The 27,786-nt window shown below is 35.2% G+C and overlaps 1 protein-coding gene across 3 annotated transcripts; it reads left to right on the top strand.

The window, feature by feature from the left end:
- dnajb6b (DnaJ heat shock protein family (Hsp40) member B6b) lies at positions 1-27,063 on the top strand. Of its 3 annotated transcripts, XM_055207029.2 has the most exons (10): positions 8-286; positions 6,938-7,060; positions 7,870-7,979; positions 10,106-10,159; positions 10,250-10,354; positions 13,631-13,753; positions 13,847-14,009; positions 14,379-14,449; positions 24,258-24,392; positions 24,878-27,063. In XM_055207029.2, the coding sequence occupies exons 2-10, from the start codon at positions 6,996-6,998 to the stop codon at positions 24,976-24,978; spliced, it is 927 nt and encodes a 308-aa protein (XP_055063004.2). In that variant the 5' UTR covers positions 8-286; positions 6,938-6,995; the 3' UTR covers positions 24,979-27,063. The 3 variants fall into 3 exon arrangements, with proteins under 3 accessions (XP_055063010.2, XP_055063003.2, XP_055063004.2); XM_055207028.2 differs by having other exon boundaries at positions 3-286; positions 13,631-14,009; XM_055207035.2 differs by lacking the exons at positions 24,258-24,392; positions 24,878-27,063 and having other exon boundaries at positions 1-286; positions 14,379-15,089.
- Positions 27,064-27,786: the final 723 nt, after the last annotated feature.

Below are 27,786 nucleotides of genomic sequence, written 5' to 3'. Positions count from 1 at the left end.
ATAGAATCGCTTCGCTTTATAGAGGTCGGGCTCGGCAGATTGTCGAAGAACATTTGCGGCAGCTCAACATCAAAACCAAAGGCTCTCTGATGATCTGCATGTGTCACACTGGAAAGTTACTTTGATCATTTGGGATTGTTTTATAAAACTGACAGACCTCGGACCAAAAAGAAATTTCCCGAAGTCTGAAGCCTTGCGGGAATATTATAGCTGAAGAGGAGAGAATCGATACCTTTCATCGGCAGGATTCACAGTTGGAGAAGGACACTTGTCTCAGTGAAATAAGGTTTGTAGGTTTAAATCTGACATATTTGAGAGAGATGAAAAACATTCGCGGGTTGCGTTTTAAAATCTTGTGAGCTGCCTGGATAGACAGAATTTACATTATGAGCACCAAGTGTTCTGTAATGCTTAAATGTGCTGTCTATATTAGGCAGTTGGATATGTGACAATCGGTGTCAGGGTGATTTTGGATGTTTACACAACAATACGAAGCCAGCCTATTATTTATAAAAAGACGGAAGACTGCGGCAGTTTGACCTGATGCCGTTTAAACTGTAATTTCATTTCTTATAAGGAGATGTTATTGTACATGATGCTTAATAGCTGTGAGACTTTCAAGTCGCAAGTGTTTTACATTGTGTCCCATCTTCAAACGTTGCTATTGTCTATTGCATAACGTATTGAAATGATGAGTTATTGCATAACGTATTGAAATGATGAGTATGTAAATATGCATTTTATGTTATCTGACACGTGCATGTTAAAATACCTAAAGCGTGGTTAAACGACTCGTCGGTGTAACTTGAACTTTCTAGAACTTTTCGTATCACTCCCGCACTCATTTAACAATGGGGTTGTTTAAGGATATCCTACCTCAGAAGTACACCGAATAACTTGAGTATAGCATATATATGGTTGTAAATGCTGTGATGTGGCAACCACAAGGTACATGTATGATGGCTATATAGTAGTTATTCTGTGCTATGGTAGCATTTAACTATTTGATTAACCTCAATTGGTTTATAGCGTTTTGTGTAAGGCTTCCAGTCAACAACTTACAAATATTTTAACCATATCAATTTTTTGCCCATAATGCTGTATAGTGGACAGTGGACACTATGTAAGGAATAGTTATCGATGGACCGTTGAATTTTTAGAAAATAAATTATGCATTATTTCAATTGCCTATACTGTGGGGTTGTTCAATGCTTTATTCTGATTGGCTAAGAAATGTTCCACGGGTGTTGATTATTTTTTCTGTAAAAAGCACACCTAACCTGTCAAATGTCTTAAAATAACCACCCAAATCAATGTTTGTGGTTTAAGCGGATTAATTGAGTTCACTTCTTTGAATTATGTAAGGAAATTTACAAAGGCAGTTGAATTATTCAAAAATAATGCACACCCGCGGTGTAACGGCACGACACATTACCACCTGTGTGCATTATTTTTAAATAATTCAAAGGACCGGAGTCAATATTTCGCTTATACCACGATTACCACAAACATTGGTCTGGTGCCTATTTTTAAGGGATTTTTCACATATTTTAAAAGAAGCAAACCCAGTTCACTTAAAGTAAACCAGAAAAGGAACTATACGAATGTGACCTCAGTCCTTTTGGTGTTCCAATATAGTGGACCCAGTTCTTTTTTGGTCCTCTTCAGAATTAATGTGATCTCAGACCCTTTCCTATTTACATCACGACTTCATAAGAACTCAGACCCCAGCTTTCTGTGCAGTTGATTTTGATACAGTTTCCAAACAGCACACAAAGTGGACTGGGACCTCATTTTTTTTACATCTCAAAAAGAAATCGAAACACAAAAGAACCCAAAAGCAAACCGTACTCAGCCCACCTCCGGATGTGGTCTGAGTTTGGTTCGCTTTCAGGTCCTTTTAGTGGGGTCTGATATGACTTGGTTTGTTACCCTAATCTGCTCTGAGAGCGTTTGGAGAGCTCAAACTAGGTGTGAAAACACCCTAAGACATTTGACAGGTTAGGTGTGTGGTTTACAGAAGAAAAAAAAACAACACTCATGGAACATTTCTTAGCCAATCAGAATAATGCATTTAACAGCCATGTGGTGTAAGTCTATATTAAGCATACAATACTACGGCTTGTTAAACATGTGAATTATGGCGTAAAGAATTTAGTGCATCCTTGAATGTTATGCGTGTAAAGATGTCTAGAGCACTGTAGACAGTAAATTAACATTGTAGACAATAAAATATTATATTGTCAATCTCTTGTTGATTTGTAAAAGCAGATTTTAATAATCTTTCATTATTATTATTATTATTATTATTATTATTATTATTATTATTATTATTATTATTATTATTATTATTTAATAATGTTTCTGATTTAAAGTCATAATATCATATAGACATGTAACCTGGCAACAAGTGCATAATTAGTTTTTGTGTGCTTATTATCTAGTAAAAAATCTTGCTATCTTGATTCAAAGTTACATTATTTTATTTTATTAAATTAGTATGGTTCTAGTTTTCTTCTGTTTAGGACAAGGAAACATCATGAAAAAAATGAATAAGTAAAAAATCATAAAACGAGAGACTAAGACATTTCAATTAATTTAGGTTTTTTGATAATAAATGAAATGTTAAGAGGTGCCAACTAAGGTCATCTTGGCATACTCGTTGGGTCTGGGGGAGAGGTGACCCACTCGTAACATTTTGTCTCGGGCACAGCTGTCAACTAAATCATTCACTATAAAACACCAAACAAATTTTAGTTCTGTAATCTGAAAAAAAAATATGGGTCTGAACTTGATTTGGTGTTGTAGGGGAGCTGGTGAAATGAAAATAGGATTTATGGTGTCAGACTAAGAAAGAATGTTGTCTTTGATTTAACCTTTACTAAAGGTCAGTTTAAAGTTTATGTTCTCCAGTATTATCAAATGTTGCACTGTGACTTCTAAAGATGTATAGGCTATATGAGGAGCTCAGATGCCACCTTGGCTTCAAAACTGCTTAATTGTGCCCTCAGGCTTTTCAGAAATACTTGTTTGTTGGCATAATCCGTTAGGAGTCTGATAAAAATGCTAATTTACAATAAAACATATCAGACGCATTTAGAGGGTTTTGCATCCAAGTTCTTCATAGTGTAACGGCTTTATGTGCATCTTTTGAATGAACCAGGTTACCCATGTACAGTAAAACTTGTCTCTGTTTTATTTGGTTGCTGGGAAACTATAAGAAGGAGGCATGTCTTTGTTTAGTGGCCACAATGAAGGACTCTATATTTGTTTATAGAATAAAATACCTAATTGATTTACAGTCAGAAACTTTAATAATGGATGATCTTCTCAGACCATTTGCCCATAAACACACTGAAACACTCAAAGTGTATGAAATCTGCAACACTTCTACCAAACAATGATGTCCACTGTCCGAGATAGCAATGCTATCTGATATTGGCATTGAAATAACTATGCCTTTCATATTCTGTCTTTCTATGAGAAATAAGGAAATAATTTTTTTGTTTACATCATATATATGTGTTTGTGTACTAGAGTGTAATTATGTGTTTATTTATACATAATCATTAAACACAGTACACAACAATACATATAATATAAACTTTAATTCTGCAAATGATTATTCACAATGAATCGTTATGCCACACTAAACTGTATTCAGATTGCGTCTAGGTTAGGTAAGACTGCTCTGAGTTGACTACCACGTCTTGATGTCTCTGTGAGAAGCCATAAAAACAAGTTCCAGAGATTTCAGCAGCCATTTCACATCTGTTCACATGTGTGTGCTTTGCCCTGACTGCTATTTCATGACAAGTAGGAAAAGAGTGAACAACAGAGATATCAGAGGATAGCAGATAATAGGAATGTTAAATATACGTGTAATTTTGAGATTATTTAAGAAGGTAATAAAGATTGCTTGAGTATGAGTCAGGAATGTAGGCTGTATGGCAGGAAGGTGTGGTTAAAGAAAAAATTATGCTTGATCCAGACTTGAATGAGTGTCAACTGCACGTATTTAAAAAGTATTAAGATAATGAGTTATTAACAAGCAATTTTGAGACTGAGACTGCCGCCTTTATTTAACAAATAGTACTGTACCATTTTAAAGTAGATTTCCATCAAATAGTTGTTAAAACATTTATGATAATCCATTGTATGGTACACTAGTTAGATATTTCTTAAGCATTACTAAACCATTTGTGTAATTTCATTATAATTTACTCACCCCCATGTCATCCAATATATATTCGTATAGAGCCCTTTAAAGCTGCATTAAAACTGCAATTTGGACATTCTGCCATTATACCTTGAAGTGCATTATCTAGAATGTTTTCTTCAAAAACCTTAATTTTCTATCGACTGAGTAAGAAAGACATGAACATCTTGGATGATGTGGGGGGAGTAAATAATCATGAAATTTTAGTTTTAAAGTGAACTATTCTTTTAAAGATTAACAATGGTCTGATTCGCGTTTTTAAATTTCCTTTGTTGTGTAAGTGTGTATTACATGTTAACGATATGCAAAAGGTAAATACCCCAAAGCAAACAATGACGCGAGTTATTGTCTTCAACGTAAATCTATTTTCTTGGACTACAACAAACACACGGATAGGCAACAGTTTACTTCCTGGGCTTGTTGATGTAGAGAAGAAAGACCGACATTATCATAATTCCTCCCGCTTTGACTCACAATGAAAACAGGTGCACCTTAAAATCAAGTTTTAAATGTTGGCAATAAGTTGCATTTTTTCTATGGTTGGATCAACCCTCAATTTAAACATTATGGCATTTTTTGAGAGAAATAAGCAGTGTTAGCTCAGTACTTATGGTACATTTTTTTATTGTTTAGCACTTTTGTCAGGCACTTTTGCAGTTACACTTTAAGTAATGGGTAATAGAGTGCCGCAGGGATGATGTTTTTTGTAGGCCAACCCCGGCAGTTAGTGGTACACCGGTTTCCTCACTTAAAAGCCCATTAATTTTACCCATAGACTGTTTGGATTAAAAAAATAAGATCTGTGTTATACAAAAGTTTATGACACATACACTGTAAGCCCGGATAAGTAAACTTGTTGCCCTAATTTTTTTTAGTAATGATTACTTGAACAACTTGAGTTAGTTTTACTTAAACATATAAGCTTTTCTAACAACAATTTTAAGTTTAATAGAATTAAAACTCTTAATCTGGATTAGTTTACATTACTAGAAATTTGCGAGGAAACCCATTGCACTAAATAACAGTTTTTACACAGGGTAAAACTAAACAGGTTAAGTTGTATTAACATAGAACATTTAGATGCCATTTTTTAATCCTTTATATTACTTTTTGTGTTATAAATGGTATTATAACACAAAATTCATGACTGACTTTTAACTCCACAGAAACACACACAAAACTGTGTTTTTGAATTGCATTTTCAATACTGTAGAGAGAAATACAATAAAATGTTCAGAACAGGGTTCATGTATGAAATCACCTGAATGGTGACTTCACAAATGTATAATTTACAATAAAACAACATCAATAACATAAAAGCTTAAACCTATATGACATTTTATTAACAAATATTTAAGTAGGGGAAGTTTTTATCAGTTTTTATTCTGTGAAAAAGCCGAAAAATAATCAAAATATTCAGGCGCAAAGGATTATGGGTATTCCTTACAACATGAACTAATAATTTTAAGTTCAGTGTACTTGAATGTTTTAGTTTAATGGATTTTGTACGCTTAAAAAGTATTTGGTCCAAAACTCAAAATATTAAATGATGTTTACTTCATTGTTTAAGTAAAGACAACATATACACCTTTTGTCCAACAAGATAATCTTTACACATAAACACAACTTAGTGTCTAACTAACTAACCAACCAACCTGCTAACTTCCCAGGTTGGCCTACAAAAATATGTCATCCCTGCGGTACTCCAAGTGTGTTTCTATGTCACATTATTCTCAGGGGACTTAAAGCAATAGTTCACCAAAATATGAAGTCATATGAAATATGAAGATTTCACCCTCGTGATGAACTTGCCTCCAAATTTGAACTTACCACGACAATCTGCATGTTGCTATAGATACACGAGTATCAATAAATAATCTACGAATATTTATAGTTTTATTTCATAAATGTATTGTCATGCTTCAGAAGAATAGAGTATATTCACACACGCAAGTCATGTGGATTATTTTAATGATTGATGTTTGTGCTTTTTGGAGCTTTGCCACATTGACCCCCGTATAAGAAGATAACATGGCAGCATTTTAAATATTTCTGTATGTACAACTAAAGAAATGAAGCAATACACATCTCACACTCACATCTGGGATAAACTGTTTGTTTCAAATAAAGATTTTATCTTCAGCTAAAAAGACTGAAATTGGAAACTGAGAAAATAAATGTGTTGAATTTGTTGATCTCAGCAAAAGAGCAAATCAAATGAAATGTTGTATTAGTTGGCCAGTGCAGAGGAATAATCCGTTTTGTGCCATGATCACCTCTGGGCCTATCCTGAAGGACACTGCAGATATAAATAACACACAGATGAGATCTATCTGGACAGCTACTGCAACTGCTCATTTGGCCTCTGATTGTTTATATGCAGTCAACAATTTGTTCTTTACAATATGCTTAGATCTAAAATAAGAGAAAATTATACAATCTTTTTTTATAAAATGAAAAGAAGGATTCTTGCATAGTATTACCATGTTTAGGTAAAGTATGATTCAAGTATAAGAGATAATATATACAAAATCTCAGAGTGGGCAAATTTACGGTAAACACTTGTATGTGTAAGATAACAAGCTATACTCATTAATGACGGGTTAGTATTTTGAGGTTGTTGCTTACAGTAACCACCTACACAGACAACAAAACACACCCTCTATCAGTGACCCTACCCAGATTTATCTTTCAATGTTTTTTTAAATCTCTTTCCAGGGCCACTCGGTGGTTGCCTTCGTCCTCACCCTTGGAGTGGAAAGCCAAGGCCCGCGCCATGGAGGATTATTACCAGATCCTGGGTGTTCCGAGAAATGCATCCCATGACGAAATAAAGAAATCGTAAGTACCTCGTGTTCTGTCATGCGCTGCTATTTTTATACACGGGCATTAATGATAACTGACATTGCAACACAGTTTTCACTGACCACTCGAGACGTCTGCTCTTTGCTGCAGGACCTTTGTCTTAATATGTGTTTTCAAATCACCTCTCCAGTTATATTCCAATGATAGTCAAGTTGTCTTCCTGAAAATGGATAGACAGAAAACATATAGCGTTTTGTGGGTGTTCAACACATTGTATCCTTATGCTCCAAGCCTTATTCGTCCACTGCCTTTCTGGAAAGCAGTATTATGTCATTTTACTGTTTTTTAGGTAAGCAAAGTTCTATTGAATCCGGATTTTGTAGGTCATTGAATTTGCTGATGAGTGAAAGAGGGGTTTCTAAAGAACATGGCTATGAAGGGCGAACTCTATTAAAAGATGTGCAAAGGACAAATCCCCCTGTGTATGGAGTGTTTGGTTTAGGCCATTGACCCTGATGTGTGCTGCTGCTGGGTCTTTATCGCTGATTCAGGCCTAGCGTACAGAGATGCTGACCTTCTGTCACACCTACTGAAGTCGTATTGTGTGGCTTGACCTGTATTGTATGTTGTTGTTAAGAGGTGTATGATTTTGTAGTGAATGTAGGCATGTGTTAGCATCATACAAGTCACGAGTGTTTAAAAACCCATGACAGACTGTGTCAATTTCTTTTGCCAGTTTTCATCATAATTTCAAATTTGCACTGGATGTCATCATAACTTATCTTTGAATAATTTTTTAATGTTAAAATTGTATTTTAATAAAGATAAATATGTGTTCTCTGCAGGTACAGAAAGCTAGCATTAAAGTGGCATCCAGACAAAAACCCAGACAATAAAGAAGAGGCGGAGAGAAGGTTCAAAGTGATCTCCGAAGCATATGAAGTCCTGTCAGATGGTATTGGCTCTTTATATTGTATTACTTCATTAGATATGATGCACTGTACATTTCTGTTTGACAATGTTATTTACTTGCTGATTGTCTTTACAAGTTGACTTTTTTATTTGTTATCAAATGGTTGTGAAACAGAAACCAGTGTGACATGCCCTCAGTGCAGGTGAAAACATTTAAAGGTTCTCACATTTGCTGTCAGTCTCTGCTATGAGATGTGATGAAGGCATCAGTAGTTAAATCAACAGTAGAGACTTCATTGGAAATTTTGGGCGTTTAAAAGCAAATAAGCATGACACATCCACATTAGTTAAGAATGTTGAGCGAAACCAGTGGGTGACCCTTCTCAAGCCAAGATTTTAACTCTCAAAGCAAATATTTCCGTGTTTTAGCATATATTTATTATGTTATACTATGTAATATGTATGTTATTAAAACGGATAATTCCAGTCCTTGATTCTGATTGGTTAGAAGCTGTGTTTTATTTACGATTAAACACTGCTATGACCACTGCACCCAACGATTCTGTGTATCACTGCGCAACACCATTAGCAACATACAGTCGATCAGGGACTATTTTTACAAGCAGAAGGAAGGCTTCTAGCGATTTTTATCAACGAATGTTGCATTGATGCATATGTTTTGCTTTAAAGGAATAGTCTACTCATTTTCAATATTAAAATATGTTATTACCTTAACTAAGAATTGTTGATACATCCCTCTATCATCTGTGTGCGTGCACGTAAGCGCTGGAGCACGCTGCGACGCTTCGATAGCATGTAGCTTAGCCCCATTCATTCAATGGTACCATTTAGAGATAAAGTTAGAAGTGACCAAACACATCAACGTTTTTCCTATTTAAGACGAGTAGTTATACGAGCAAGTTTGGTGGTACAAAATAAAATGTAGCGCTTTTTTAAGCGGATTTAAAAGAGGAGCTGCATTTTGTGGCGTAGTAGCACTTTTGGGAGTACTTCGACTCGGTGCAGTAACACCCTCCCTCTCCCATTATGAGAGTGAGAAGGGGAGCGGACTTTTCAGGCGAGTTGAAGTACTCCCAAAAGTGCTATTACGCCATAAAATATAGTTCCTCTTTTAAATCCACTTAGAAAAGCGCTACGCTTCACCCTGTACCACCAAACTTGCCCGCACAACCACTCGTCCCAAACAGGAAAAACGTTGATGTGTTTGGTCACTTCTAACTTTATCTCTAAATGGTACCATTGAATGAATGGGGCTAAGCTAAATGCTATCGAAGTGTCGCAGCGCGCCCCAGCGCCCACGCGCACGCACACAGACGACAGAGGGATGTATCAACAGTTCTTAGTTAAGGTAATAACATATTTTAATATTGAAAATGAGTAGACTATTCCTTTAATATTTGTATTGTGTCGTAACCATTTTCTTAAAGCAACAAGATTCCCAAGGCTTATGATGTATCATGAATAAGTCAATCTGCTTGGCATCATGCCTAAAAACACTCTTCAACCGTGATTTATTTACAATACAGCGTAGCTTCTCATACCTTATTGCTTGCATATATATTTGATCTCCTAGCTAAATGAATGATTCTTTAGAGGACTAAAGCATATTACAGCATCAGCGACATGCAGTAATATATTTTGTGTGCTTGTTGATGCTTGCTTGTTGCATAGATGGTGGATGTTGCATTATTTATAGGCAGAACCGAGACACAAAGTCACAAGCTGAACAGCATTTTGACTGAGTCAGTGTGTGTCTTGATATATGTTTATATACTAGTACTATTAATTTTGGATCATGTTTTAGGTATGGTAACATCAGTAAGTATCAGAGTTTGTGCAATTCCATTTATGGTCACTAAAGAAGGTTGGCTTGCTTTTCACATTTGTTACTTTAAAACTGAACTGTTGCCTTTGTTTTAGGTTTCGCAGTAAGTTTGCCACACCCACTTTTAGAGAAAAGCATTCTGTAATGGGTCACTGAAAATATACACGTGTGAATTATTGGAATGTTTTGGTAACACCTTATGATAGGTTATGTTTTAGTCAGAATACAAAAGGTAAAGATGTAGTTAGAGCTGTGTGTAATTAATGTGAATCATATGAATCTGTGCCTACATTATAATAACTACATTATTCTCTTTCATGCAGCAAACAAACGCAGTCAGTATGATAGATATGGAAAACAAGGCCTATCTGGTAGAGGTATGTCCCATATTTTTTTAATTTTTTTTAAGTCATGCTTGATTTTCCCTTGTTGTGCCTTTTCTAAAATTATTTCTTCGGATGAAAAAGGAGGCCATTATGACGAGGACTTCACAGGCGGATTCACATTCCGTAACCCAGAAGATGTCTTCAGGGAATTCTTTGGAGGTCGAGATCCATTCGCAGATTTCTTTGGTATGTGCATATACTGTAAAACCAGTTATTGATTTATTAAGGGACAGTTTCCCAGACAGGTCTTACCCCAGTCCCAGATTAAATTGCATGTGTAATATGCCTTCATTTAAAAACACTAGCACTGACATATCTTAACTTATATATATAAATATAAATATATTTCGGTTAGTTTGTTATAAAACTACTTAAATATAGTCCAGATATAACGAAGGCCCAGTGCTGAATTAATCTAAACCCTGTCTGGAAAACTGCCCTTGTTGTGTGTAATAAAAAATGACATAGTAGAAATGAACCTAACAGAAATTGTGGAAGAGGAACAGATTCTTCAGGGTTAAAAATAAGAATAAGGTTCCCAAGGAGAGGAAATGATGGTCATTTAGTTTCTCGTTGAGTTTCTGACAGAGCAGTCAGATAGTTGGAGTTATAATTGGGTACAATTAGGCTTTGCATGAGATTATTGTAGACTGGGTTGATAAGCCAATAATCTTTTTTCTTAATCTCTCACTTTTTTGCATTTTCGAAATGTTTTTTTTTTAATTCAGGAGTGGTTTTGCAGAGACACACGTGTGCCTTTTAGTGTAAAGTCTGGAACATATTTACTAATTTACTCAATTGCGTCCCTTTTCAACAATGGTTCTGGGCAAAAAAATTGGTTGCTGTACTGACTGTAAACATATTCTTCAACTAAAATTGTTCACAGATTTAAGAAAATACACAGAATAGTTACAAGTGCTTTTTTAAGCAGCCTGTTGATTTGTAAATCAAAAATCGCCATGCTAACCTAAGACTGACATTTTCTAGTAACGTTTTATTTTTAGCAAAAGTCAAAGTTACATTTGTTGTTTAAAAGTTAATAATTTTATCCATAAAACTGAAATGTATTGTGTTAGGCTGACCAAAACTAAGTGCACTTTAGTTATTGTTTATACACTGATGTGCCACCATGTGCCCACTGGCCCTAACTGTTGAAAGTAAATGGCAGAATGCCATGTGCGCAGAACATACAGGCACTCTAAATATGGAGAGGGCGCTCAGAACAGCAAGTGGGTTTAGAGGAGATCATGCATCATCCACTAGGAATGTTCTCAGAAATAGCTTCCCAATAAAAGAGAAGCGAGGAAAAAGGGAATGCTAATAGCTCTAGGGGGTGAGGAGAGAGAGAGAGAGAGAGAGAGAAAGAGAGAGAAAGAGAGAGAGAATGTGTGCATGTTTTATTTAAAATGGGGGGGAAACTTGCATGTGTCTGCATGTCTGTGAGTGCTCCGAATGGTTTCTGTGTGAGTCGAAAGGATGCGAGTTCAACACTCTGTGAATCTTTCTGAAAACTTTCCTTGATGACAAAAAGGTCATTGGTGTTTACTTGTGTTTATGTAGCCATGACAAGACTGGGGTGAGATATCAGGCATGGTTTGTACTGCCAAATTACTGCTTGAAGGACATGAAAAATGCTGAGAGCCTGAAAATAGAGTATCATTGATCAAGGCAGGTTTGAACAGGAATATGCAGAGTCCCAATATTATAGGGATGAATAAAAATAGACTCACCCAAATGGGATTCACGTTAACAGAAATTTTTAAGTAAAACACTTTTTTAGAGTTTGTTAGGGTGTCTGGTGTAATGTAGATCGAAGCTGGTCCCCTCAAGAAGTTTTTAATGATCTATTAGCAGTGTGTCCTGGGGATTGTTCCTATAATAAATGTAGTCGAGTCACTATGAATAACAAAACATCTGCTATATGAATTACTGATTTGGCAGCTAGCATATATTCCTGAGCTGTCACGATGGTTACAACATAAGCTCTCAAATATCTTATCTCTGTCCAGACAAAACACTTGTGGTTTTGACCTCACAATTACGAAGATTATGGAGAAGAGGTTTATAGCAAGTTCTTAAACTTAAAGGTCCCGTTCTTTCTGTGTTTTTGAAGCTTTGATTGTTTACAGTGCGCAATATAACATGTGTTTATGTTTCACATGTAAAAAAACAGTTTTTTCACACAATTTACTTATCTCTATAGCGCTGTTTTCACTGTCCTCAAAACGGGCTGATGTCTTCCTTGTTCTATGAAGTCCCTCTTTCAGAAATACGATTGTGTAGTTTGTTTAGTGTGTTGTGATTCGAAAGCAGCTTAGCTTGCCATAGAGACAGAGCGAAGTTATGCAAATTTGAAAAACACGCCCACCGGGGGGGGGGTGTACAATCCAACCGTCTCTATTGACTTTGTATTGCGAGAGGCCGCCTCCTTGTCATTTCTGGCTTATAACAAAAAACTGAATAATGCCTAAAAGCTGCTGTGTGACAATATGTACAGCTAACAAGCCAAAGAACCCAGAAATAAGTTTTTATAAGCTGTCGAGCAGTTAAACCCAACCTTTAAGAAGAAAAAAGTGGATCGCCTACTACATTTCCCCCTAGTGGACGCAGTTCTACTAATAGGAGTACTATGAAAAGTTGCCTGTTTCCACATTTGTGCCCTTAAACGCTCGTTTTTTGAGGTCGACAGCTTATAAAAACTTATCTCTCGGCTCTGTGGCTTCCCAGCTGTACATATTGTCACACAGCAGCTTTTAAGCATTATTCTGTTTTTGTTATAAGCCAGAAATGACGAGGAGGCAGCCCCCCGCAACACAAAGTCAACGGAGACGGCTGGATTGTTTTCCCCCCGGTGGGCGTGGTCTTCAGGTTATGACGCACTGCGCTCTGTCTCTATTAGCTTAGCTGGTGACTGACGTATTCCTGTGGGCGGAGTTTCATCAAAATCTAATATATTGACATCATTCAATCGGGAAGTAGAGGGCTGTAGTCCAAACCGGCTGTTCGCTGTAGGCTTTGAAAGGGGAATTCTGTTAAAGAAAATGTATCACCTGGCAGTAAAGCATTTTACAGATAATATTTATGCTCTGACAGCAACATTACACACTAACTAAAGTTTGAAAAATGGGATAAGTAAGAACGTGACCTATAAAGGGGAAGTTTTCCAGACTGGAAAATGACTGATTGTAAACAGAATAAAATCTAATTTGTTCACTAAAATAGAGAATGATCTTGAAATTGCAAAACAAATCATATTTTTTGGTATTTTAACTTGAAAAAGACATAGTCTGAAATGTATTTCTTTTATTTGAACTTACGAGTTTTTTGGTTCTAAACATCAGTTCTTGGTTCTTGGCTGATTAATTCAAGCTGTAGTTAATTGAGTCAGATGCCAATGGAAACCTTTTATATGAAAAATAAAATCACTTTCTCACTTAACCTTTTTTTTTTTTTTGGATTCAGCTGATGACCCCTTTGAAGATTTCTTTGGTAGGCGGCACAGGGGTGTAAACAGGAGCAGGACGGCAGGTTCATTCTTTTCTGGATTTTCACCATTCGCTTCTGCCTTTCCTGAGTTTGACATGGGTATGTTAATTTGTGTGAGCCTAAAGCTTTATTCATTGGCATACACTTTTGTATTTGTGTATCTACATTATGTGCCTTTCATCATCTCTGCAGGTTTCACATCGTTTGGTCCAATAGGTGGAGGCGGTTTTAACTCGTTCTCCTCGCCTTCACTTGGGAGTGGTGGAGGAGGAGGAGGAGGAATGGGAATGGGAAACTTTCGCTCGGTCTCCACATCTACCAAATTTGTCAATGGAAGGAGGATAACAACCAAACGGTACCAAAAAACATTCTTTAATAACTTTCATTGGTTGCTTAAGTAATAAATCATCAGCGCTATCAGCATGTTAAGACATTTAGGGCCATTTTCCCAGGGAGGGCTTTGTAAAAACCTAAAAATGTCCTAATATAACTAAGGCCTAGCCCTCGCTTAAATACAAACATTGTTTGGTAAACTGCCCCTAAGACATTTAAGACATTTGCATGTTTTTAAAGGTTCCCACTAAATTTGTAAAACGCTTAAACGTTGTTTGCTTATTTGGTTAAGATTTTACTACTCGGAAAGCTTTTCTATGGAAATAAGCTAATATGCCTGAACTGAAAGTATTTATATTGGGTGTGGTTATTGTGAATTTTTTTATTTCAGCATTGTAGAGAATGGTCAAGAAAGAGTGGAGGTAGAAGAAGACGGTCAGCTCAAATCTCTTACAGTTAATGGTAAGGAGCAGCCTCTACGACTGGACAACAAGTGAAATCTTTCACCTCTTCAGCCGAACATTTAAAATGTACTGTATAACCCAAACATTCCTGAATATAACCAACCAACCAGACAGACAGACAGCTGGCTAATAGCTGCACTTCACTAATCAACATGAGTAGGTCACATGTGACACATCCATGTGCTGTTAGCCGATGCTGTCCCTCCGTACAGTAAAATGCTGAGAAAAACAGGGTAAAAATGTACTCCCTGGGGACCATTTCCTTTTACAAGACCAGAAGTCCTCAAATTTAGTTTTCGTTATTTTATCCATATGTACTCATTGCCTTCAAACTAGAGATTAACAGGCTGTATCTGCTTTCTACTGTTCAATTCAACTTGTGTTTTATTCTTTCCGCTCACTTAATATTTAACTAATGTTAGTTTTTACCATTTGTTTATGATATTGGATTGTTTATAAATTATTAAGTTTTTGTGTCTCATTTTGACCTCTCAGCTAACTGTTGCATAACCTAAGACTTTCCATTATTAACAATTTATAATTTGTGACTTTATATGCTAGATTTATTGTGCTCTTTGTAAGAAAAAAAGGAAATATTGAGAAAGTTTCAGGTTCAATAAATTTCACTTTTACGTGTTTGGGATGTTGCACTCAGTTTTTTTGTAGATTTAGCTTGGCTAATGCATGTGTCTCACGTATGTTTTAACTTAGCACTCACAAATTAAAATAAAAAAGTAGAGCATTGCTTTTTTGTATGCTTTCACCATCACTTTAATGTTAATGCTATGAATGATCCACACAGGCATGCGCACATAACCTTTATTTTTACAATGTATAAATGCACGTACATACTGTAACAACATAATTGCACATTTGATTAACAGCAAGTGTATGTGTGTGTGTATGCTCCAGTAGTCTTTGATGGCATTGAGTGTGTTGGAATCAGTCAGAAGATGTTTATTTCTCATTTTATGTCAAGATATAAGTTAGTCATTGGTTGTAAAACTTTTGACACTAAAAACTTTCTGACCTACATAGATAGTGTACATATGACAAATGCTAGGACCAGTGTAAAGCAATAATCATAATAGTGAATTGATATCATCATCATATTCTTTATTCAGGACATCCATTAAAAAATGGTCCATAGCACTATACAAACACACACACACAAAACAAAAAAAAAAAACAAGATGCGACACATACAATAAAGAATAATGACTACAACAGTCAATATTCCACAATACACAAGAAAAAAAAGAAAAGTGTTCAAGTATTAACATATAGACTAAAACTGCACTCAATGCAGGGTTCACTAGTGTTGCAATGATGCTGTTATATGACTCTATAATCTACACATACACTGTACATGAGATTCCTAAGTACAGCAGCCAAGACACGTAAATACATTAACACTTAAACGCTTATTATTATGTTGTTATTTTTATGTGTTTGTTTTATGATGTTGGGTGTTCACGCTGTCATTGAGTCAAAACATTACTTAACCCCAGCTCCTATCTACAGTGGGGTGAGTGGGGCACAAACTTTACACTTAAAAATAAAGCTGCGTAAAGGTTCTTTGCAGCGATGCCATGGAAGAACCATTTTTGGTTCCTCAAAGAACTATTTAGTCAAAGGTTCTTTAAACTGTTAAGCGTTGCCGTCCCGAATACGGCACACCTAAGTTTACATCAGTATTGTTGATATTAAGTTTTATCTATCACTAAAGCCTCTTTTTCTAAGCATTAAGAATAATTGATTCATTTATAAAGAGAGTGTGCCTCAAAACATTTATATTCTGCTAAATGTCACTGTCCCACCAGCAGGATGTCTACGTTTACTTCAGTGTTTTGCATGTGAATTCTTATCTAATCATGACAAACTGTATATCTTTTGAAAGCTCCAAGAGTGTAGATTTAATTCATAGAGTGGGGTGAAGCCTAAGGGTTTAAAGAACCATTTCTTTCTAACCTTTTAATAATCTGAAGAACCTTTGATCACCTCAAAACAGTAAGTTAATTTGGGAAAAGATTTGAAGTGTTTCCGTAAAGATACTGGTCTAAGAGTGTTTTGGAGGCATGAAAGTAAATTTCTTTGTCAAATGTTTGTTTTTATCGGTTTCTGAGTTGGGTAAGTCACCAAATCCAACCTTATATTATCTTAATAACTGCCTTGCCACCTAAAACATAACACCAATTTAAAGATGCCAGCAACTGTTCGCAAAGATTAAAAACGTTTTTATAAAGTGGGGTTAGTTGTAACACAGCGATAGTAAAATAAAAACAATGTAAACTTCATTCATCAGAACAGTAACTGTAAATACGTCATGGAAAATAATAGACACTTATGATTTTTTTTTTGTTATAATTGTATGATTATTTCAAATATATCCATCCATACCTATTTTTTACACTCTGATCCATACGTATTAATTAATAATAAAAAAGAATGGTTAGATTAAGGATTATGGATGTATGTGTGGATATCTATCTGTTAGAGGTGGATATTCTTTGTACATTTGTCGATATTACATGGACAGGAAAGTATTGAATGATTTGTGTTTAACCTCCTAAGACCTGGATGTCCACATAGCCTACGTGGACTTGCACTATGATACTTAATTCTGTGTAACTTGAACCTGTTGAACCCAAACATGCTGCTTCATATTCAAAGAAAAATATTTGATTATTATATTTATTGGTTCTTCCTAACTCCAAAATAGTGGAAAAAAAGCCTAAACCCTAAAAAAGACAAACCAAAGCTTGGGTCGCAGGAGGTTAAATAAAATGTTCTAGCAAGTGTTACAACAAACCCTTTGTCTGTTACAATGAACCCCATCTACGTGTTAAAATTTTCACTTCTGTCACTTTCGGTATAATTGTATGAGAACTGTAGATTACATAAACAAACTTTAAGGGATGGTTTCCCGGACAGGGCTTATTCTGGTCCCAGACTAAAATGCAGTCATGCCGTGTCTCTTGAAATTAACTTCTCTTCAAGTTTGATCGCATCATGATTCAGTGAGAATGCGGTTTATTTTAGCTAGAAATTTCCTGAATTTCAGTTGAATGAGCTCAAGTAGAAACATGTACAATTTGATGACTAAAACTGGCTTTTAACGGTCATGTATGGAGATAGGATAACGTGTAAAATCCGTGCCAATGTCTTTTATTTGCGGTACAATGGCGCCCCCAGCAGTCAAAGTGTTTCACGTGCATCTTTTCCCATCATCCAAAGAATAAATATCGCAATGTCCTTAATAACAAAAACACACATTTGCTAATATTTGCAGTTGCTAGGAAAGGGCATTTATCATTTTCCACTTAATATTGTATGCAGGCAAGCCATGAATGTTAAATTACATTTCAGCGCTAGAGGGCGGTGTTTCTTTAGTGACATCAAGTTAAAGTCAAGCCACTGAGGTGCAGTAAAGAACAAAGGTTATTTACAACAGCTTTACACACAAGCATTAATTCTTAATTTTAATACAGTTTAACAAGGTGTGATAAAAAAAAACGTCCTTTCATGACAATATTTTTTTTTAATCAAAACATTTTATGACGGTAAATCTGCGATTTTTGCAAATTGCTGATTTTGCATGTGTCATCTCATGAAGTTAAAAAAGCGCTTTCATTTTTAACAGATACAGGAAGGCCAAATCAGATGACATTTCATTTCATTGTTCGTCTTTTTGTCTTATTCTTTCAGCGCTTTGGGGCATGTTCCTCAGTCTAAATCCGAAACATTATGTGAGATGCCTGCTTGGCCAGATTTGATTTAAGCGTTAAGTTTTAAAAGAATACTCGTTTGAAGAAAGCATAGCCAATCAAAAACTACAGTATCCATGCAACTAGTTACTAATAAATTTGGCAGATTTTCCCACACAAGCTCAAGTAATAAAATTCCTGTTCACAATTAGTTTCATGACTACCTCCTGAGAATAGATGTAATATCTAAGTCTCAGAATGATCTACAGTTGTGATGAAACCAGAAGGTGAAAGCATCCAAAAGCAGATGAAGATTGTATTGCTCTCCTCCCCAGCTTTATGAAAGATGGTAAAGATAGGAGTGATAAGGGGAAATAAAATGTGGCAAGCTCTGGTTTTCTCTTAGTTTGTGCTGTGATGCTATCAGGACATCAGAACAGTGGGACGTGCCTTGCTGTAGATGCTGGGCTTGTGAAATATGTTATGCTTCCCTGGATATGTAAATGATGCTTAGAGTTGGACAGGATGTTCCTCCAAATCTTGTTTCTCAGTGACTGCAATCAAAACTATTTTTTAAATAACACAAACTAGTAAGGAACTTATGTTCTCATATACCATAGGTCTTATGTGATTTCACCAAGTAGGACATGTTCCTGGATCAGATTGCAGTATTAGCCCTGATAGCACACATACATCTTGAAGACGTCTGCGTTTACATCTCCCTGCTGAAAAAAACAGCATACCAGCAAGACCAGCATATGTTGTGTTTTGGTGCAGGTTTGCTAGTGAACACCAGCTAAACCAGCATCAGCACCAGCATTAGCACCAGCTAAACCAGCACCAAACCAGCATTAGCACCAGCTAAACCAGCACCAAACCAGCATTAGCACCAGCATCCCATGCTGGTCATACCAGCAAGACAAGCATATGTTGTGTTTTGTTGCTGGTATGCTGATGACCTCCAGCTAAACCTGCATCAAACCAGCATGGACCAGCATAATTCCCATGCAGGTCCATGCGGGTTTGATGCTGTTTTTTTTCAGCAGGGCTGCAAGACGTATTATTTAGATTGATTGCTCATCTGCAATACGTTTCTGAGACGTTTCCTAAAAGATGTCATATAGACATATTGAAGACGTTTTTTATTTAGAATGTATATAAAGCAGCTTTTAAGACCGTCATAAGATGTTTTTACACACCAGATTTATTCCAGATCTCCAGATCTTTACCAGATATCTTACAGATGTACCTGGGCTATCTGGGTAGGTTTTCAAGGCAGCTCTGGCATAGGTATATGTGGCATAGGTGGGATATAAAAGTAGTAGTAAAAACAGATAAAACATGATTAAAAAGAAAACCAAAAGTGATTGACAGTTGTAAAGTCTGACGTCACGCGTCGCTTCTGGGTCCAACCGCTCACAGATGTCATAGAGAAATAACAAAAAATCACAGCTATAATACACTCATATCATAATGAGAAACTACCAAAAACACCTGATCCTAATTTTTATCTCCATAACAAAATCGGAGATTAGCAGACATGGATTTGACGTTTTTTATGAATTATTAATATATTGCTGTCTTTGATTCTGGGAGCATGAGACTGCAGTTTACATATGAGTTTATAAAATGTTGCTTAAATGTGTGAAATGAATAAATAGTGCTCATAATCATCTGTTTAAATAATATTCTCTATTTGAATGAGTGGAGGTTTGGACCCGGAAACAGTATTCCTTACGTTATCACCGAATGAAGAATTTTTTTCAGTAGATTTGAATAAAAATAAAAACCTTTAGATTTTATAAGACTTAAAAGATTAATTACCAGTCTTTAATTCTTTCCAGAATATTTATTTATTTATCCACACAATGCAATTAAATGATAATGGATTAGAGATTTTTTTCTTGTCTTATCACCCAGGTAACCTTAATATAATACACAGCATAATGCACTGATCTGCAAAAAGCAAGGACGCTTTTAACAATGAAAACACCACCTTGAATCCCCTCCGTATTAAATACACCAGGCCTGCAGATGACTATTTATATTTGAAAAGCTAGATATGATCTCTGCTGCTGCATTTCACAAGTAAATATGCTGCTTGTTATTCAAAGCTTGACGAGGAAGAGAAACCTGAACGCCGGGTGTTTTTACTCCGCTATGAACCAGTCACAGGCACACTTATTTTTCTCATACCATTACTTGACTAGATTTAGACACCACACCATGATTTGCTTGAAAGCATTTCAGAGAAGCATCTGAATGTGTTTGTATGGATGTGAGCCGTTGGTAATGGTCTCCGAATTGATGGGGTTGCTGTGGCGACCTCATGGTAATAAGATGTCCAATCATACAGCAGCGAAATTGAGTTTTGAGAAGGTTGCTTTTTTGTCTTCTGCCTTGTTCTGCCTTATCCTCGCAGTGTCTGCTTCTTTAATCTGCTCTCCTTCTTTCATTTATTTCACTGAAGTTATGTTATGTTGCTCTATGAAACATTAGCATATGAGCAAATAGTTTGCTATTATATAACTTAAATAGCAACTTTGTGATATTTTTCATCTAAATTATTGACACTTGTTGATGTTACAAGTAAAAACAATAACATCTGCTTGTTACTGTAGTTCATGTTGATGCTATTCTTAAAGCCTAAACCAAGGAGCTGCCTAACAAGATATTTGGTAAAGGGTTTTCAATGCATTGTTTTCTATTTATCATCTTTTTATGGGTGTGTAGGAGGTTTTGCAGCAGACGCACGCCTTTTCCTGAGATGAAAAAGGTCCGGTAGTTTGAGAAGCAGCATCTGTCCCTTTTCTTCTCATCTCTCCCCTTTAATTACACAACACAATAGCCACGAGATGTGCCCATAATCTGTTCGCATAATCAGCCTCTCTTTTCTCTGTCTGAGCCTCTATTCCGTACGCTAATTCAATATAAATGTAAATTAACACACGAAAAGAATAAAGAAATCTCAATCTATTTACATGACTAATCACAATAAAAGCGTTCCACATGAAATATGAATGAATCCATCATGATTATGGGGGGTTGTGAGTGGGTGCAAGGAGTGCTTTAGGAGCTATTTGAACTTTCTTGTCTCACTTGTGTTTATGTTGTGATGCGCAAGTGTTTGTGAATGGCTTGTTAAAATGTGACATCTTTAAATGTTTAAGACTTTGTATCATTGGGAGCAAAGCCTGCTTTTCTTTGTGTAGAACTCACATTACTGAGAACGAAATCCACCTGACAGCTAAACTATAGTCTAACTGGCATTATTTATAAATTGGATGGAAAGCTGATAAATGCTGTCAGAATTGCTTTCCCTGATGAATGATATCTTTGACTACCACTAGTGCTTGTGATAAAGACAAGACATTTGTCATTTGAATGAATTAGTCACTGAATTTGATATTTAACTACTTGTGGTCTTCAAGTCTTAAAGAATATATAGAGTTTATTTAAGTAGTGAGTAAATCAAACTGATCAAATCAGTTTACTATGTTTTATTTGATGTTATGTCTGTAAACAGGTCTGACAGGTCTTTTAAACTGAAATGCATTTCCCACTACAGTCTATTATTGTGGTATAATTGATTTTAGATACATGTCCCTGAATGGCACCCTTCAGAGGTAATACTCTCTTTCAAATTGTTCTGCGAGGCCAAGTAAGAGGAAATAGATTTTTAAAAGAGATTTGAGACAGCCAGACAAATAGATTTACTTTTGATCTTTTTATAAGAGTCAGAAAACTACTGAAGTGAGTCAACCCAAAAACTTGGCACAAAGCTGCTAGTTTGTGTGTTGTGCTGTCAAATCAAAAAGAAAAAGCAAACAATAATAAGCAAACTTAAAAAATGCTCTAACAACAAGAACAACTTAAAATTGTAAAAACTAAAACCTTACTTGAAAACTAAAAGGTAACGTGACAAGGGAACAAGATCAGATTTGTAACTTTAGTCAAATAGCATATGACCTGTGAGAATCTGTCCAAGCATAGAGCAAATTCAATATCTTGAACAGAGAGGTGGCTTGGCATTCAGTAAGATATTAATGTAAACAGTTTGGTGCAAACAATAATCTTTAGATTAGAGGCTTTAGATGTTTTGAAATAATGCTTCGTAATTTGTATGCATGCCTAAAGCTGTATTTGCAAGCCATCATCTATAATACAAAACGATAAATGGACTGTTCAGATTATACAGCTACAAATGATTACGGTATGTCTGTATGTTTGCAGCTGAAGTAATATCACATAAAAACACAATTTAATTCATACTGAGCACGCAATGTTGTAGGTTACTCTTTGCAAGTATGTATCCATCCTTGGCGTATGTCGATTACTTTACTCCGCAAATAAAATAGCAACTAACTTTAGGTAAGCACTGACAGATAATGTAGGCTTACATGTCTGAAATCATTAAAACCCATTTATTATGTACTGCTAATCTTCCATATCCAACATGATCTCACGGAAAGTCGTGTTATAGTCAAGAAAATGTTGATTAATTATCTGAAAATATCGGAATTTTGAGCATGAATGTTTTTTGTCACTCGCACAAATTTCTATAGTTTTTTGTGTTTGTGCCAGGACTTTCTTATTCGTGTCATTTTATGTATTGTATTGTTTTTTTCTAATGTTGTCACTTGGGGTTAGATTTGGGGTTTGGGTTAGAATCATTTATTCGTGTCCATGGCATGTTATTCAGCTTTTTTTGCCTTGAGCACCAATGTCTTTTTCGTGTCACTTGCACAAATTTCTATAAATAGTTTTTCATGCCCGTGGCACGACTTTTTTCTTGTGCCATTTTATGTATTGTTGTCTCTTTTTTTTTAAATCATTGTCGCTTGCACTGTAACATTTTCTGTAGAAATTACAGTATTACTGGGTATTACTGGCAACTACCTGCCAGTAACTTACTGTAGATTTAAGTTATTTATTTACAGTTTGTTCAAAGTTAAATGAACATGAAACATTTTCAGTCTTTATCTTCTACAGTAAGTAACTGGCAACCAGCTGCACAATTATAGCACATTTTTTACAGTGTGGGGTTGGGGTTAAATTTGGGGTTTGGGTTAGGATGTACTTTTGGTTTCTACATGTTTTTCTTCCGCTTTTAAAACTATTCTCACCTGGAGTTGGTGTTAGAGTTGGGGTTTGGGTTAGGATGTTTAAAATTGTAACAGAAAGTGATTCTAACCCCAAGCGACAATAGTAAAAAAATAGAAAAAACAATGAGAAAGCAATACATAAATTAAAACGAAAAAAAAGAAAGTCGTGCAACGGACATGAAAAACTATTTATAGAAGTTTGTGCGAGTGACACAACAAAGACACTCGTGCTCAAGGCACGAAAAAGCTGAATTTCGTGCCATGGACACGAATAAATTTTGCGTTACTATAACATGAATTTCCATGAGATCAGTCTGTCCATGTCCCTTGGGTGAGGAAATGTGAAACTTTAAGGAATTCATTAAATTTATATAATGCATAAAGGTAGACTGAATGATTGATTATGCGATAAATATTATGCTGTTATAGACTTTGCATAGTTTTGCTTTGTGTGTCATGTTATGTCATTCAAATGTAGTTTTTTACATTTTTGTGCAAGCCTAAAGCCTTATCTCCCTCATAAGCAGTGCAGCAACTACAAAATAGGAACTGATGATATATGATCTTGATATGATTTGAAATAAAAATAAACCGCCAGAGCTCATGACCAGATTTATGTGTATTTATGTGTTGTGTTGTGTACTACTAACGATCTCCTATAACATATACCACATACTGATGTCTTTTTTTATTGATCTCGAAAACTGTATTTGTCTAAGTATAAAAATGTCAATGATACACTTGTTTTACTTGGACTTTACTACAATTTTTGAAAGATAGACTTGGCAATTTGAAAACCACACATACTAAGATATGGGACATTCATGTACATCTATATAGCACCATATGGTTCTACACAGGTGCTTCATAGGTCCTATATGGCAACTAAAATGGTTCCCCTATGATTACGAGCCAGTAAACCACTTTGAATTTACTATGCATTGTACACACCTAGATGCTTATTTATATGAGCTTTATCTGCTTCTGTTCACAGGTGTTTCTGAAGACAAGGCATTGGAGGAAGGTCACAGGCAAACTGCCTCACACAACCGTTACCTCAGAAATGTGGCCCAGTACCCGGTGGAGGAGGATGATGAGAGAGGCCTGCAGAATCTGGGATTTGCCAAAGGTTTGTATCACAGCTGGGTACTGTTCTTGTATGGTAAAGACCAGGATCAGAGCGGGAGGAAGGGCAGAGTTTTTAAGAAAAATATAGAGTAGTGTATTTTTAAGGTTATGTTATGAATTTGTGAGTCAGATATTGAGAGCTATGATCCGTTAGTGGTGTCTACTTTCTCCTGAAATTTATTTTAACAGCCAACTTTTATGTTGCCAATACAACTTACTTTTGACGTTTATTGCTTGAGGCGCTCACGCTGGAAAAGGATCTTCACGGAGAGCCTCAATGAAGACGTCTCAGTGAAACTTTTTAATTTTGAGTGATTCTTTTCTGTCTTTGAGCCTTTGAGACACACAGTTAATGTCCATTTAAACAGCAGAAGTATGTTTTAAAATGTTACTGGATATGATAGTAATTATTAGTCACAGTATATATATATATCTATAATGAAAATATTTGGTGTGGTTGCAATAAATTACTTTATTTTGTTTTAGGTTTCTTTGACACCAGAAGAAAGAAACATTTCCTAAAGGAGGCAGATAACAAAAAGAAACGTATGCCAAGAATGGCTCCTCGAATTGGGGTTTGGTTCTAAGAGTTTTGACAACATATGGTATTATAGCCTACATCATGTTAATTTTCAGTATATGAACATAATGGAGACATACAGTACCTGTTACACATTACAGTACAGTACAATTTTTTTTACAAAGTTCTATTTTGATAATTCTTACAATTACTTATGCACTCTCCATATCCAATGTACAAGTTATAAGGTCAGTATATGGCTCACTCTAAATCACAGCCATACAACATTAACATAATATTCTTCTTTAACAGCCAATTTTAATTTTTGTAAATAAAGGGAGAAGAATAGTGTACAGATTTCTTCTGTATCATTTGATATCTCCCTATTGCAAATATTTCTTGAAAAAAACATAAATGCACAATAATGCAACAATTGTTTTCATCAACTAATGACTGAAGAGTCCATTTGCATATCCAATAACCTTTTATTTCCCAGATGGATATAAAAGGAACTACACTTAAATTTGTACTGATTTAAGGACATTCCCCTTTAATGTGATATTGGAAATAACACATTGTATTAGTCACTGGATAATTATCCCAACTGAAATGTATTATGATACTTTAAACCATTAAATTGATCGTCTCATTATTCTGTAAAATACCGTGTTTACTAGTTACTCAAATAAGTTGCATGTGTCTTTTTCAGTACTTTAATAATGTAATGAAAATAATCCTTTACTATGAATATTTAGGTATGGCACTTTAAAGTTTGTATGTTTGCTATGCGTTTAGAGCATTATGTGTTTTGTACTGAATAAAGGCATGCAAGCTAAATATTGACATGATATGTAAGAGGTGCTTGAAGAGCCAGAAGTGCAGAAGAAAGAATGATGAGACAGAAAGACAGAACAGGTGGTTAGGGTGAGACAGGAAAGCGAGAAGCACAAGGGAGAAAAAGATGGAAAGATTTCTGAATTATTTATTCACCAATGTGAAAGAACATATTTCACTGTGTCTTTTGATCCAGTCTTAAGCACTGTATCAATATTTTAGAGAATACTCCAGATGTGGCACATCTAAAAATGTGGATACGTTCATTTTTTACACATTGTTTATGTTATGCAATTTGACACATTATGTGTCATTTTGTGTTGATTTTTTCATCAAAATACATAAAAGGTACACTGAAAAAAATGATGCATTCAATTTGCTCAATTTTTTTGGGGTGGGTGGTTGCAATCAATTTATTTAAGCTACATTTAAACAAAAAAAGATTAGTAAAGTAAAATAAAACACTTTTGTTTAAATGTAGCTTAAATGGGTTGATTGCAACCACTTGCCTTGAAAAAATTGAGTAAATTGAATGAATATTTTTTTTCAGTGAACAACACAAATTGTGTTAAAAGTAACACAAAATGTGTTGTTCCCATAATAACACAAAGATGGGTCTAAGGGGCAACACATTTAGTTGTCCTTAAAAAACACAGATTATGTTGTTTTTAACACCGTTTTTAGAGTGCATGTCCTTTTTGCATGTTTTATATAATTAGTTTAGAAAGCTAAAGCAACAGAGAATGCATTTATTGTCATATGTATTATTCAAATGTTTCAACATTTGCTAATGTCAGTTTTTGCCTATGCCTTATAATTATGAGAGGTGAACAGCACAGAAAGTATTTTAGTCACGTTTTCCAGTGTTTGTCTTGGGGATAAATGACTTCACTATATAATAAAGCATAGAATCATACTGTTTATTCTTTTATATTGCATATATGTTTATACTTAAGTAAAAGTAGGAATGTACCAGACGTTTAATGTACTTAAATATTAAATGTAAAATAAAAACTACTATTTATGAAATGTAGTGGAGTAAAAATTATGATAATATGCTTTAGAATGTATGAAAAACTGATAAAATACGAATACTTAAGTAGAAAGTAAAACTACTACTGTCCACCTCTGATAATAATGTATTATCTGTTTATACATGCTGTTATTCTGTAGTGTGGATAGTGGACTTATATCTGTTCACTTTGTCCTTTCCTACAGTTGTGATTTTTAACATCATATTTCTATTATTTGGCAAGTGTGTAAATGTCTGATTTTCTTTGCCATTTGCCAATAAAGATTAATATAATTAAAATAATTATTTCCATGTGTTGTCATCATCATTACACGTGTTATCAATAATTAGTGAAAAATGAAATGTATAAATGTGACCTGTATTATAAAAAACTGCAATTTACAGTGTATTACAGCTGATTGTGGCACATTATCAATTGAAAAGTATGCACACATGACCTGTAAAGTAATTTGGGTCTTGTTTGGCTGACTGAAGTCTCACAGGGCTTAATTAGAAACGGTAGCACAGCAGCAGTTGTACGAGTACTGTAGCTCACCTTCCTTCCAAAGCTTTCAATTTGCAAGCTGTCTCAGATTCATATTAGATTCTGATGAAAAACACTGGTCCAGATTAAAGTGATTTATACTGACTGCCATACTGTAGGTATAATACAATTGTCAAAGACATTGTATTTAGAGAAATACACACTGTGCAAAATTAGTTCTATCCTTTTGCTAAACTTTGTTTTTTAGTCAAAACTTTGACCTCTGATTCTTTCTATACAATTCTTTCTTTTCTTTCTCTGATCTTCTATACAATATATTATGTAAACAGTGTGCCACATCAAATCCAGAGCCCCAGATGATTTCAAACTGTTATAATAAAATATAAAGAGTTCATTTGACATACCTGTACACCTTGCCTTATTAAAGCTTTCATCTTCGTGACATTGCTCTCTTTGGTTTTACAATCACAGTTATTATGTAGTCAATGAAGATTGTATTTTGAAAGCATTGTGCATTGAGAAAC

Source organism: Misgurnus anguillicaudatus, chromosome 21 (genome assembly GCF_027580225.2).
Source record: "Misgurnus anguillicaudatus chromosome 21, ASM2758022v2, whole genome shotgun sequence".
Taxonomy (NCBI): Eukaryota; Metazoa; Chordata; class Actinopteri; order Cypriniformes; family Cobitidae; genus Misgurnus; species Misgurnus anguillicaudatus.
The sequence above is the reverse complement of the archived record's forward strand: the minus strand, read 5'-3'. Positions and strand labels throughout refer to the sequence as shown.

What these genes read in the sequence shown, in the direction of transcription:
- dnajb6b (XM_055207028.2), top strand. Translation starts at nt 6,996, where the DNA reads ATGGAGGATTATTACCAGATCCTGGGTGTTCCGAGAAATGCATCCCAT. An exon ending in ACAAGGCCTATCTGGTAGAG is followed by an intron (nt 10,160 to 10,249) that starts GTATGTCCCATA and finishes CGGATGAAAAAG; the next exon opens with GAGGCCATTATGACGAGGAC. An exon ending in AGGAGGATAACAACCAAACG is followed by an intron (nt 14,010 to 14,378) that starts GTACCAAAAAAC and finishes TTTTTATTTCAG; the next exon opens with CATTGTAGAGAATGGTCAAG.